Source organism: Marmota flaviventris, chromosome 17, assembly GCF_047511675.1.
Source record: "Marmota flaviventris isolate mMarFla1 chromosome 17, mMarFla1.hap1, whole genome shotgun sequence".
NCBI classification, from domain to species: domain Eukaryota; kingdom Metazoa; phylum Chordata; class Mammalia; order Rodentia; family Sciuridae; genus Marmota; species Marmota flaviventris.
The window spans coordinates 58,844,069-58,857,207 of NC_092514.1; the positions used below are offsets into that span (position 1 = coordinate 58,844,069).

At 56.6% G+C, this 13,139-nt stretch overlaps 1 protein-coding gene across 2 annotated transcripts; it reads left to right on the forward strand.

The window, feature by feature from the left end:
- Window positions 1-769: 769 nt before the first annotated feature.
- Window positions 770-12,566, forward strand: Ubtf (upstream binding transcription factor). Of its 2 annotated transcripts, XM_027947101.2 has the most exons (21): window positions 770-861; window positions 1,929-2,053; window positions 3,590-3,765; window positions 4,255-4,338; window positions 4,435-4,590; window positions 6,981-7,045; window positions 7,323-7,443; window positions 7,796-7,906; window positions 8,253-8,386; window positions 8,525-8,666; window positions 8,967-9,008; window positions 9,124-9,237; window positions 9,322-9,477; window positions 9,843-9,998; window positions 10,082-10,192; window positions 10,585-10,673; window positions 10,776-10,965; window positions 11,798-11,845; window positions 11,943-12,014; window positions 12,116-12,259; window positions 12,347-12,566. In XM_027947101.2, exons 2-21 carry the CDS (start codon window positions 1,996-1,998, stop codon window positions 12,470-12,472), a joined length of 2,295 nt encoding a protein of 764 aa, XP_027802902.1. In that variant the 5' UTR covers window positions 770-861; window positions 1,929-1,995; the 3' UTR covers window positions 12,473-12,566. The 2 variants fall into 2 exon arrangements, with proteins under 2 accessions (XP_027802902.1, XP_027802906.1); XM_027947105.2 differs by lacking the exon at window positions 7,796-7,906.
- The last annotated feature ends 573 nt before the right edge of the window (window positions 12,567-13,139 follow it).

Below are 13,139 nucleotides of genomic sequence, written 5' to 3' on the forward strand. Positions count from 1 at the left end.
CCTCCCTTCAGCGCCGGCCAAGCCTGCTAGTTCCCCCGCGGGTCTGGCGAGGTCGCTCTCGGCGTCTGTACGCCCGCCTCGGCTCCGAGCCCCGCCGCCATCCGGGCGGCTGCGTGTCTCCCAGCCCGGCCCCCCCCCTCCGGCGGCAGTGGCAGCCGCCGCCGCTGCTGCCGCCGCCGCCACCACCACCACCACTACCACAACTACCACCACCACCACCGCCACCCCCCTCCTTCCTTCCCTCCGCCTCGGCCGCCCGGGTCCCCCCAGCTCCCGCCCCTCCTCCCAGCTGCCCCCCGCGGAGCCCGCCCGGGCAGGCTGTGGGAGGGAGCGGAGCCGGCGAGGCGGGCGGGCTGGCGCTCGCTCCCCGGGGGTCGGTGTGCGCTCTACGGGGAAGGACGCGCTCGCTGCCCCGCTTCTCCCGCCCCCCCTCCCGCTCCTCCTCCTCCCTTCTCCCTCCTCCTCCCCGCTCCGGCGGCGGAGGCTGCTGCGGCGGCGGGGGGTGTGCGAGCTGAGGCCGGGGCCGGCGGGCGGGCGGGCGGGCTGCCTGCAGGCGGAGGGCGCTGTGCTTTGTGCTTTTCGCCGCGAGGAGCAGCAGGCAGCAGCCACAGCCGCCGCCGCCACAGCAGCAGCAGCCGCCGCCCCAGCGCCTCCGCCGCGCCGGGAGGAGGAGCCGCTGCCACCGCGGGAGGGAGCTGCGGCTGTGCCCGGCCGAGCGGGGGAGGGCGCCGCCGCTCAGAGCCGGGGAGGGAGCCGCCAGAGCGGGAAGCCCGGAGGCCGCGCTGCGCCGGGTAACCGAGACGGCTAAGGACGCCCGCTAGGGTCGGGGCCAGGACCTGACGGCAAGGGAGCGAGCCGCGGGTACGGTGGACGCCGGGCGAGGACCCGGAGCCACTTCCGAGCAGGGGACTGGGCTCGAGCAGACCAGGGGACTGGGGAAGACACCGAAGCCGGGGGAGGGGAAGGCAGGAAGCGAGGCCCGGGTCGGGCCGGGCCACGGGCGGAGGAGCCCGCGCTTCTCGGAGCCGGCAGGCGCAGTTCTCGCCGGCCGCCGGAGGGGGCGGCGGGGCCGGTGAGCGCTGCGCCCCCGCCTCCCGGCTGCCGTCCTCCCGCCCTCCCTTTGGCTCGGCTCCCCGGAGGCCGGGGCGGGGGCGCCGGTGGGGCTGGGCCGCAGGCTCGGGGGAGGAGGCGGCGGTTCCCGCCGTGGTCGCGCCTCTGCGCCGGGCTCCTCCTTGAGCGTCAGGGTAGCTGGGCGGTGGCAGAGCCTCTAGCCGGGGTGGGTGGCTCGGGGGCTGGGGCCAAGCTAGGCCTCTTCTCTTCGGCTGCTCGCCCGCCCGGGCGGGCTGGGACGGCGTTGGGCGATCGGGAGGGGGGAGCGGCGGAATCCGGATCCGGTCCCCGGGGGCGGTGCGGCCGCTGCGCTCCGGGGCTGGCGGCGGCTGCGCTGCGTCCGGGTCCCCGCCGGGTTGCGGAGGCGGGGGGAACCGGCCGGGGGGAGGCGGGAGGAGGAGACTGGGGCGCGTGCCCGCTTCCGTGGCCGCGCGCGCCCTTTACCCGCCCTTCCTCCTCCCCCGCCCTCCAGCCTGGGGCCTCCCCGGGGCGGGCGCACCGAAGAGGAGGAGATTTTTTTTTTTTTTTTTTTGGGCCGGGTGGGGGAAGGAGGGCGGGCTCTCACTGCACGCGGGAGCTGGGAGCAGTCTCTCGCGTGGGCAGGGGAGGGCGCACGCCGCGGAGCCGGGCTGCAGGGGCTGGGGGACGGGGTTGGGAAGAAGAGGGGCGCACTTCCACACCCTCCGACCCATAAGTCTGAGTATCCTGGCTTGGTCTTACTGAGAGTTGGGACCTGTGCCCACTCCCCTTTGGGATGGGGGTAGGATAGAAAGGCCTCCACCTCTCAGCCTGAGTGGGGACTGGTGTCTCTTCTAAAGGGTGAGGTGGCTTTGACCCCGGGTTGCGGGGCCAGCGCGACCGAGGAGGTGGCTGGACAGCTGGAGGATGAACGGAGAGGCCGACTGCCCCACAGACCTGGAAATGGCCGCCCCCAAAGGCCAAGGTAGGGGTCCTCCACCCCCAGCCCTTTTTAACTTAAATCTTCTTTCCCACATGTCTGTCTGCAGGGCTCTCCTTCTAAAGGATTCTCCATTCTGCATTCTCTGATCTTGGAGAGGATGTCTTGAGCATAATTTTATAAGTTGAGCATCCTTCACACTTGGAAGGAATAATTTAGTTTGGCCAAATCCAAATTATTTGGCTTTGAGACTGTAAATTGTGTCTTTCACACACCTCTCGCTCCGTGTTTGAGGGAGAAGGGAGACCCGTGAAAGTCGTCTTTTGAAAGTCGTCTTTCTGGGCTTCCCCGTCATCCTGAAGTGTGTCCCCGCTCTGATTCCTGGGCTCGAAGGAAGGATGAGGATTGAGAGGGGGTGGGGGATGGGGTGCAGCAGGACTGGGAAGGCTTTTTAGGTTTTTTATTATCATTATTACTATTATTATTGTTGTTGTTAAAAAATAAGGTTTTGGCCAAGGCAGATGGAGAGTTAAGGCCCCAGGCCATGGAAGTTATATACACAACTAGACCCCGGCTTCATCCAAGAGGAACCTAGTATAGTTGGGCACGGGGAGTAGAACTAAGCTCAGCATCTGGCAATGCTTGTAGGACATTGAGGGGAGAAAAGATTATGGGGTCCATGTGACCCTGCTCTGCAGAAACCCTGGACCAGGTTACCATATGCAAGTAAAAGTGAGGAGCCTCTTTGACTTGGAGCCATGGATGGCTACTATCCCAGCTCACCTTCCAGGACAGTCACTCTTTAGAGAGGCCCCATGCTCTCTGAATTGTATTTCAGTGGCTGAAAATAGCTGGTTCAGATCCCCTTTTTTGTTCCCTAATACAACTTGGAATTGGGTAGGGAGGATGTCTCCCTAGAGCAGGGTCCTGAGAGCCTTTGCCCACCTATGTGCCTTGCCTCAAAGCTGCCCTATATAGTTCTTCATATCCATCCCATTTTTATTTGAGAGAAATTTTCTGGTCTCTCTTGAGGGACTGGGAGGGAGGAGGGATGATATACTCTTGTCTCTAATGTAGGTTTCCAGCTGTGCTAGAGAGACATCTGTATGGAGTCTTCTTTTTGTCCACACCCCTTTTTCAGCACTTGGACATTAATGGTATCTACCTAGAATTTGAATTTGGCAATACCTTTAGATATGTTGCCTTCCTGCTTTCTTTCCTCTCTGATAAACTAATTGCTTTCCCAATAGAGTCACAGTTCACAGGAACTTTATTTCCCCCTGCCCTCTTTCTACAGTTAATAGGGGCCCATGGAAGCCTGGAATGTTAGAAATGAAAATATCCCTGAAGGAAGCCAGTCCTGGGTTCAAGCCAGGCTTTCTACATGTGACACTGGACCAGTCTCTGCCCTAATCCAATGTGACCAGTTTGCTTAGGGATAAGTTATACTTAAGGAAAGATACTTTTGTTTACATGGGAAACAAGGACTCTTGGAAAGAAAGGTTGGATACTCGAGGACTGGGGAGTAGATCAGTATGATGGCATGAGCCAGGTGTGATGGCTTCTTTTACCCCTCACCAGACCGCTGGTCCCAGGAAGATATGCTAACTTTGCTGGAATGCATGAAGAACAACCTTCCATCCAATGACAGCTCCAAGTTCAAAACCACTGAGTCACACATGGACTGGGAAAAAGTAGCATTTAAAGATTTTTCTGGAGATATGTGCAAGCTCAAATGGGTGGAGATTTCTAATGAGGTAACTGAATCCCCGTCTTTCTGACACACATGAATATGCATCTACACATAACCCTACCTTGTCCTTCTTGGAGGGGGAAATGAAACAAAGTCTGTAAACAGGAAGGAAGAAGGCTAGAAAGGTGTTCATGTGGTCACCTGTTAGCTCTCTATTTGACCTTGTGCCTGTGGAGGAGATGGCACCATTAACATATCAGCCTAGAGGTCTTAATTCTGCCAAGGTCTCACAGGTGGCCATGAATACTAATTGGCCTGGGGCCTGGGGCTTCTGTTGCCTGAACTATTCCAATGAGGTACTTGTCCTTTGGTGTGAGCTCTGCAGCAGGCCTGGTCAGTGCCTGGATCGTGGAGATTACCTGTATTGTAGGGCTGTTGGTCTCTGTTCTTTCAATCAATTATCTGGTAGAGTGGTGGAAACCCATTGGGAAAGGGAGCTCTGTATGGGGTAGCATTTCCCAGCTTCTTCTACTCACCTCCCTTCTTCCTCCAGGTGAGGAAGTTCCGTACGTTGACAGAATTGATCCTTGATGCTCAAGAACATGTTAAAAATCCTTATAAAGGCAAAAAACTCAAGGTGAGTTACCAGGAGGTGGAGCGTGAGGGTCCAGGGAGGAGTATTCCAAAGAAGGATGGTGTTTAACCTCTATTGTGTCTTTGTCCCACCTTCCAGAAACACCCAGACTTCCCAAAGAAGCCCCTGACCCCTTATTTTCGCTTCTTCATGGAGAAGCGAGCCAAGTATGCAAAACTCCACCCTGAGATGAGCAACCTGGACCTGACCAAGATTCTTTCCAAGAAATACAAGGAGCTTCCCGAGAAGAAGAAGGTGGGGGGAGGGGGTTTTAGGTGCGGGGAGGGAAGAGACTGGGAGCAACTGGTGTGTGTAGGTTATTGTGGGGGTAGGCCTTAGAGGGACTTGGCATCAGGGACATAGGAATCAGCACAGCAGAGTGGTGTCCCAGGCAGCTATACCTGATTGCTCTATTCCAGGCCCATACACAGTCAAAACAGGTACCCTTGCAGGTGAAACCCAGGCCCAAGCAGTTGCTCAGATCAACCTTGTCCCCTATGGACCATTCACAGTGTCCTCTTCCATACACCTCTCCACACACATGTCCTTAGTGTTAGGCCTGCACAGCAGTTTTGGATCCTTCATATTTCCCCTCATGGCCTAATTTAATGCCTGTAATATCCTCACAAAGAAACCCCAGGAAAGGGGGGTTATTCTTATGCTGTGGGCAAAAAACTGAGGTGCAGGGAGGTTAAGTGTCATGTCACACAAGTAATGATGCTAGAGCAGGACTTGGCCTTGGCACCCTAGGCTCCCTGTCTGCTACTTTTTCCCCTGCCACATCCACATGTTAAATGGGCTTTCTTCCCCATGTACAAGAATACACCTTATCTTTCCTGGCCTCATATTATCCCCTGCAGAGGTCAGACACTGTCCCAGACAGTCAGAGGTTGATGACCTCAGGCATAAGTTGCCCAGGTCTACCAGGCAGGGATGGACACAAGTCAAGGACAGCTCAGGAAGTCCCATGCAGTGATAAGAAACAAAATACTGAAGGAATCCTTCAGATGAGACATGTGTAAGGTGGGATGAGAGAGGTAGATGAGAAGAGATACTGTTTGATGAGATGGAGCCAAGGAGAGAAGTTGATGAGGGCCATGGGGAGAGGCCAAAAGGCACATTGACTGGGAAAAAAGACAGTTGTACATAGCCAGCCCTCAAAAAGTGACCCCTATTGCCACACTCAGTGGACCTTTTCACTGGTTCATATATACTGGCTGTAGACACATATGCTCTTGGTGCTGAACCCAAAATGGAACCAGGTAAAACTAGCCCTCTGGCCACTGCCCAAGCTAAGCAGGAGCTATGATTTATTGGAGTTATGATTAACCCCCCTGATGAGGTTAAGGGACAACACAGAAAACTCATGGAATGGGAGGGAGAGGCAAAGGATCTGAGAACCAGGGATGGACAGAAGAAATGGGTAAAGTGGACAAGATGCTGGCCTGGGGGACACAGACTTGTCCTCTTGGACTGCCACAACATTGCTATGTATGAGGCCTTGCGGTAAGTCAATTCGCTTCTCTGGGCCTGGTCTTGTTTATAAAGGCGAGCCATATCTGTGAGGTGCCTTTTGGCTCCAAAAACTTGTATGTGGAGGGCCAAGACTGTGCAGAGGAGACATTGTTCTGCTCTTGGTTTTCTGTGGGAACCACAGGGGAAAGTGAGCCACTTCTCTGTGCTGGTTGTGTACTCTGTGAGAGGCAGGGGTTGGCTTGATCTCCATGAGCCCCTGACTGCTTCCAGTGCTATTCTTGCAATTATAGGGAAAAAAAGGGAGGAAAAGAGATGGCTACTAGACAGAAGGTAGATAAGGAAGGGCAAGGATTGGAAACAAGGTGTAAGTAGGGGGACTCCTAGAGGGAGGGAGGCAAGGAGAGGGAAAGGAAGACCAGGCGGAGAGGAGGGAGAGGGAAGGGAGCCAAGTGGCAGAGGGGAACAAGAGGCCTGAGAGGGTGCCAGTCAGCCAGCTGCCTGGAAGAAGGGATCAGAGGTAGGAAAGATGGTGGTAGCTGAGGCACCAAGAGGGGATGGTTACAGAATTGGGAAGGAATGTGAGGGGCAGATAGAGCCCCAGGGGCAGTATGGATGGGGAAGAAAAACCCAAGAGACAGATCTGCTGGGATGTGGTCTACCTTATAAGAATTCATTCTAAATTTCCTTCATTACAATCTCGCTTCATGCTTTGGAAGCAGGATTCAGCCACCTGGCCCTATGGGCCATCTCCAAATAGACACACTGATGTCAGCTTCCTCAGACAGTGGGGAGAGGGAGTAATGGGAGCAGGGTCTCCACCAGACTCAACGTTGGAATTTTCTGGTGTCAGAGAAAGGGGTGGGGCAATCCTAGTCCTGCCACTGACAATTTAGTGGTTGTGGTAATGCCAAGTCCCCCTTCTACAACTCTCTTACATAGAATAGGAATAAGATTCCATGTCTGAAAGACCACTGTAGTTCCCACTGTCTGGTTCTCAGCCACCAGGTCTGGTGTGTGGTGAGCCCAATCCACTGGAAGGCACAGGCTACCATCCGTCCACATCACAGCGGGAGGCAAGAAAGCTAGCGAGGAGGGTTCCTGGTGGCTTTTGTAGCTCCGGGTGAGATAGGCCTTGGGTCCTGGATGACCCCGTCCCCTCCTCCCCCCAGATGAAATATATTCAGGACTTCCAGAGGGAGAAACAGGAGTTCGAGCGAAACCTGGCCCGATTCAGGTAAGGCAGTGAAGCCCAGAGGAGGGCCATGGGGCACTGGGTGTGACAGTATAGGCTAATGCTGGCTGGAGGCTGGTGCTGGCCATCTGCAAAATATGGAATATGATGGGTCACATACAGACCCTAATGTATTATGCTCAGGGGCAGGGACAGGCAAGCAGCCTCTGTCCCACTAAGCCCCAGATGGAAGGCCTAGGAGGCTCTATGGGTGGGGCAGCTAACTTGGGTCTGCCCAGCAGTGTCCCCCATTGAACCTTGCTCCCCATGCCCTGGCTAGGGAGGATCACCCCGACCTTATCCAGAATGCCAAGAAGTCGGACATCCCTGAGAAGCCCAAAACCCCCCAGCAGCTGTGGTACACCCATGAGAAGAAGGTGTATCTCAAAGTGCGGCCAGATGTGAGTGTCTGGCCAAGGGGTGGGGGTGGAGGCGCACGGTGGTGGCAAGGGGGGAGCCGCGCCAGGTCGGCTGGGCACGGTGCAGGGGAGCAGGAGAGGAGGCCCCTCCCCAGGGGTGGGCTGCATGGACAGGGCCTGGGCCAGCTGGCGTGCGAGCGTGTGTGTGCGCGTGTGTGTGAGCCTGTCCCCTTGCACCCAGGCGGGATCCCCGCCTCTCTGCCTTCCCCTCCTGGCCTGTGGGGGACACTAATGTGACCTCCTGTGGCCTGAGGGGGCGGGGGCCTCTGTGCCCCCTACCCCCCTCCCCCTGCCCCTGGCTGCCTGTGTGTGTCTGACGGCTTTTGGTTTGCAGGCCACTACGAAGGAGGTGAAGGACTCCCTGGGGAAGCAGTGGTCTCAGCTCTCGGACAAAAAGAGGCTGAAATGGATTCATAAGGCCCTGGAGCAGCGGAAGAAGTACGAGGTTAGGCTTCCGCTGCGCTCCTCCCCATCCGGCTCTTCAAGAGCCTCTGCCCTCTGACTCTGTGCCACCGCATGCTGCGGGAGGCAGTCACTCCCCAGCCATCCATTGAGGGAGGGGCCTTCTGGGCCCCTCACCTCTGTCTCTATCTTCCCTACCCCCACCCCACCATGAGATCTCAGGCTAGGGCAGGGCAGGGCACCACAGTTCGGCTTGTTTTGTGTGAAATGGCAGACATGGCCATCCCCAGCTTTGCTCCCTGCCCTCCCTCCCCAGCGGCTCTCCCCCTTCCCCTGCCCCGGCTAACCCCACTCCCCATTGCCCTCCACCCCCCCACCTCACTCTGCAGGAGATTATGCGTGACTATATCCAGAAGCACCCTGAACTGAACATCAGTGAGGAGGGCATCACCAAATCCACCCTTACCAAGGCTGAACGCCAGCTCAAGGACAAGTTTGATGGGCGACCCACCAAGCCACCTCCGTGAGCACTGTCCTGTGGTGGGTGGGTGGGTGAGTGGGCAGCTAGGGAATTGGGCCAGTGAAGGATGTGCTCTACAGCGATGAGGTCAACTGCTCACTTGCTTATGGGGTGTGTCTCTCTTCCTGCCCGTTTTGATAGGAACAGCTATTCACTGTACTGCGCAGAGCTCATGGCCAACATGAAGGATGTGCCCAGTACGGAGCGCATGGTGCTATGCAGCCAGCAGTGGAAGCTGCTGTCTCAGAAGGAGAAGGATGCCTATCACAAGAAGTGTGACCAGGTGCTTCATAGCAGGGGGCAACCCATGGAGACTTTGGGGCCCTCCTTCGGGGTTTCAAGTGTGACCCCAGCAAAGCTCAAATCAGTCCTTGGTTATAGGTGCCTTGGCACCTGCTTCCAGCATGGCAGTGTGCTAGGTTTGGCATCTGGGCCTGTTAAGGAAGACAGCTCAGGCCTCTTGCCTACCATCTGTTGGAGGAGAGCAGGCCCTGGGGGAGGCTTTCTGAGGGTTCCTGTCCCTAATACTGGAGTCTCTGGTGAGCCTATCCCCAACTGACCCTGATTCCCCTCCCTTTCCCAGAAAAAGAAAGATTACGAGGTGGAGATGCTCCGTTTCCTTGAGGTGAGTGTTGCTCCAGGTGGGGACTGGGCAGAGAAGACAGGCTAGGCGGGAGAGCCCTGAGGATCCCTGGAGAGCAGGTAGACTGCAGCCCCACCCCTCTCGTCTTCCCCGCCAGAGCCTGCCCGAGGAGGAGCAGCAGCGGGTTCTGGGAGAGGAGAAGATGTTGAACATCAACAAGAAGCAGGCCACCAGCCCAGCTTCCAAGAAGCCCACCCAGGAAGGCGGGAAGGTGGGCAGAGGCACCATCGGCCCAGCGGGAGGGGAACGAAGGGCTCTTCGGCCTGTGAATCCCGACCCTTCTGTACCTTCCCAGGGCGGCTCAGAGAAGCCTAAACGGCCAGTGTCCGCCATGTTCATCTTCTCTGAGGAGAAGCGGCGGCAGCTGCAGGAGGAGAGGCCAGAGCTCTCTGAGAGTGAGCTGACCCGCCTGCTGGCCCGCATGTGGAACGACTTGTCAGAGAAGAAGAAGGTTAGTCTTGCCCCTGAGAGGCGCCTCCCCACCAGTGTCCCCAGAGGGGCTGCTAGGACCACTTCCTCCCTTGGGGCAGCTGCGCAGCCTCGCCCCTGCCCCTGTCCCTAGGGCTTACATGTGTGGCTGGACTCAGATGCTGGGAGCCCAGCGAGCCGACCCGGAAGGCGGGAAGCTGTCAGCCACGGCTGTTGGCTCTGGGGGGAGCGGCCGGTAGGCGGGGCGGAGCCCACGGGGACATCTGTGCCGCCCACGCCTGTGCCAGCCCCTCCTCCCTACCCAGAGCTGCTGCTGCTGCTGCTGGTTGGGCTTAGTGCGCCCCCTAGGGGTGGCTCAGAGGCTGACACCTGTGTGGTCCTCCATAGGCCAAGTACAAGGCCAGGGAGGCAGCGCTGAAGGCACAGTCTGAGAGGAAGCCAGGCGCCGAGCGTGAGGAACGGGGCAAGCTGCCAGAGTCACCCAAGAGAGCTGAGGAGATCTGGCAACAGAGCGTCATCGGCGATTACCTGGCCCGCTTCAAGGTGGCAGGAAGTGGGACAGGGGTTTTTCCTGTAGCCTCCAGCCCTGGGTGACCCCTTCAGCTGATACCCTTGTCTGTCCCCAGAACGATAGGGTAAAGGCCTTGAAAGCCATGGAGATGACCTGGAACAACATGGAGAAGAAGGAGAAACTAATGTGGATTAAGAAGGCCGCTGAAGACCAAAAGCGATATGAGGTGGGAAGAGGACTGGGCCCACCCCCACCCCCCCATATAAGCTGGGGCTCTGAGCCAGAGATCCCAGCCTTGTTGTGACCCTGAACCAGTCTCAACTGGACGCCGCCCACCCCCCCCAATTGAGCCTCAGTCTCATCAGTAAAATGGAGGAGATAGTATTGGCCTTCAGGGTTATTGTTGAGGGACATGAGTTCAATTCCAAAAATACATTGAAATGATAGTGCTTGACATAGGTGTGAGTTGTTAGGTAATTGTTCCCTGGCCATGCTTTGGTTTCTGCTCTTCCTGTCACATAAAAAGAAAACCAGTTAAGGCATGACAGAGTGGGGCAGGGGGCAGCAGTATTTCAGGGGGTGTGGGGATGAGTGTGACCCTTCCAGGTCTCCCCACAGAGAGAGCTGAGTGAGATGCGGGCACCTCCAGCTGCTACGAATTCTTCCAAGAAGATGAAGTTCCAGGGAGAACCCAAGAAGCCTCCCATGTGAGCCTGGGGCTGAAGCCTGCCTTGGTGTGGGGAGGGTGAGGACTAGAGGGCCTGTTGGTTGGGGGTCTTGACCCTCCCTTAACAACCCCCATCTCCCAGGAATGGTTACCAGAAGTTCTCCCAGGAGCTACTGTCCAATGGAGAGTTGAACCACCTGCCACTGAAAGAGCGCATGGTGGAAATAGGCAGCCGCTGGCAGCGCATTTCCCAGAGCCAGAAGGAGCACTACAAAAAGCTGGCCGAGGAGCAGCAGAAGCAGTACAGGGTGCACCTGGACCTCTGGGTCAAGGTGAGAGGGCAAAGGACCCTTGGGAGGGAGAGGGAGGCACCATCCTGTCTTATTCATCATTTCTTTCAATACCCCAGCAGTCCTATGGGGCAGTGTTTACTGTCACCCTTTTAAACCAAAGCTCAGAGAGGTTAAATAATTTGCCCAAAGTCATACAGTAGGTAGAAAAATTGAAATCAGACTGCCTTTCCTCTCTCCATCTGGGACTGGGGGTCCTCTTTAGACTCTGGCTTGATTCCTAGTCTCTGAGCTTGGTTGAGTAGTAAGATCTGTAAAGTGAGGAGAATCATCTGTGTCCTCCCCAGCCACCCAAATTAGCCAAGAATTTGGCCAGAGATTAGACGCTCCAAATGTTAGATGAGCCCCAATGCCTCATCAGTGGCTCAGGGAACTCAGGACCAAGTAGAGTTGACGATATCAGGCTCTGTTGAGTCATTGTGGGGAGACTTCTAAGTTAAAGAAGGCCCCATCTATGGAGCCTCCATTTGGGTAGAGTAAGAAAATGAAAATGAGCAGTCTTGATGCATAGTGGCTTACATTAACCAGGAATGGTGGCACAAGCCTATAATCAAGGCTGAGGCAGGAGGGTGGCAAATTTGAGGTCAGTCTGGACAACTTAGACCCTGCCTCAAAATAAAAATAAAAGGATGTGGGGATGTAGCATCAAAAGCAGAAACTTGAGCTGTATTCCTAGACCCCTGGGGCACTCTTCAGAGACCAGGTATAAAGATGGGTGATGTAAAGAGGCCTATCGCCTGGCTGGAGCTCAGTATGCTCAGCTGGCAGTAATCTGGGGAGCGTCCCAACCCCCACCTTCTCTCTGTCTCCCCAGAGTCTGTCTCCCCAGGACCGTGCAGCATATAAAGAATACATCTCCAATGTGAGTTTGGGAGCCCGGCAGTGGCATGGTGGGGGCAGGGATCCCCAGGACCTGGAACTCACAGCTGTCCCTTGTGCATCCCCATCCTCTCCTACAGAAACGTAAGAGCATGACCAAGCTGCGAGGCCCAAACCCCAAGTCCAGCCGGACCACCCTGCAGTCCAAGTCGGTAAGGAGCTTCTCCCAGTTAGGGAGCAAGTATCTGTACAACAGGGTCCCAGTGCCTGGAGTGGCTAGGCCAAGACCACTGGTGTCTCTCTGCCCCTCCAGGAATCTGAGGATGATGATGAAGAGGATGAGGATGATGAGGATGAAGATGAAGAAGAGGAAGATGATGAGAATGGGGATTCCTCTGAGGATGGTGGGGACTCCTCCGGATCCAGCAGTGAAGATGAGAGCGAGGATGGGGATGAGGTGGGGCAGGCAGGGCATGGTGGGAGGGGCAGGATTGGGTTCCACAAGGAGGGCCACCTGGTAACTGTACATCCTTTCTTCCTCTAGAACGAGGAGGATGATGAGGATGAAGATGATGATGAGGATGACGACGAGGATGAAGACAATGAGTCTGAGGGCAGCAGCTCCAGCTCCTCCTCCTCAGGGGACTCCTCAGACTCTGACTCCAACTGAGGCTCACCCCCCGGGGCAGCCAGGGAGAGCTTTAGAGCTCCCCTCCCCAACTGACCACCTTTGTCTCTCCCCCATGTTCTGTCCCCTACCCCCGGCCTCCCCCACTTTCTGTCTTTCTTTTTCTTTTTTTTTCTTTTTTAAACAAAATATGGTGGGGGTAGGGGACTGGAGGAGCCCAGGCCAGGACTCTGTAGCCTTGGAGCAATCAGCCCTGGGGGTCCTCCAGGGAGAGCAACCATCAGACTGAGCCAGCACTGGACCAGACCGGCCCACCCCACCCCTCTTCTGCACTTGCGGTTCTGGCATGGACAATGGACCAGGGGTGGGGAGTCCCAAAGAGTTCAGTGAGGCCCTCCACACCTGCAACCCAAACCAAGGTGGGGTGGAAGCTTGGGGAGGACTCCTTCCTTCCCAGAGGGGCTCACCACCTGGACCCCTGCATTGGAACTGGAGGCAGGGAAACTGTTGGGAGAGGCGGGCGGGTGCCTTTGAGAAAACAGGCACTGCCCTGATGGTCCTCTCCCCTGCCCCTGCAGAAAGGAGCTGCCTGGACCCACTCATGGGGGAGGGGCAGAAGTGTTTTTTATATATGTGTATATATTTTTTTTTTAAGCTCTGAGCTGTCAACGAGACGTTTCCTACCGATCCCGGCTGCCGTCTCTGTTGT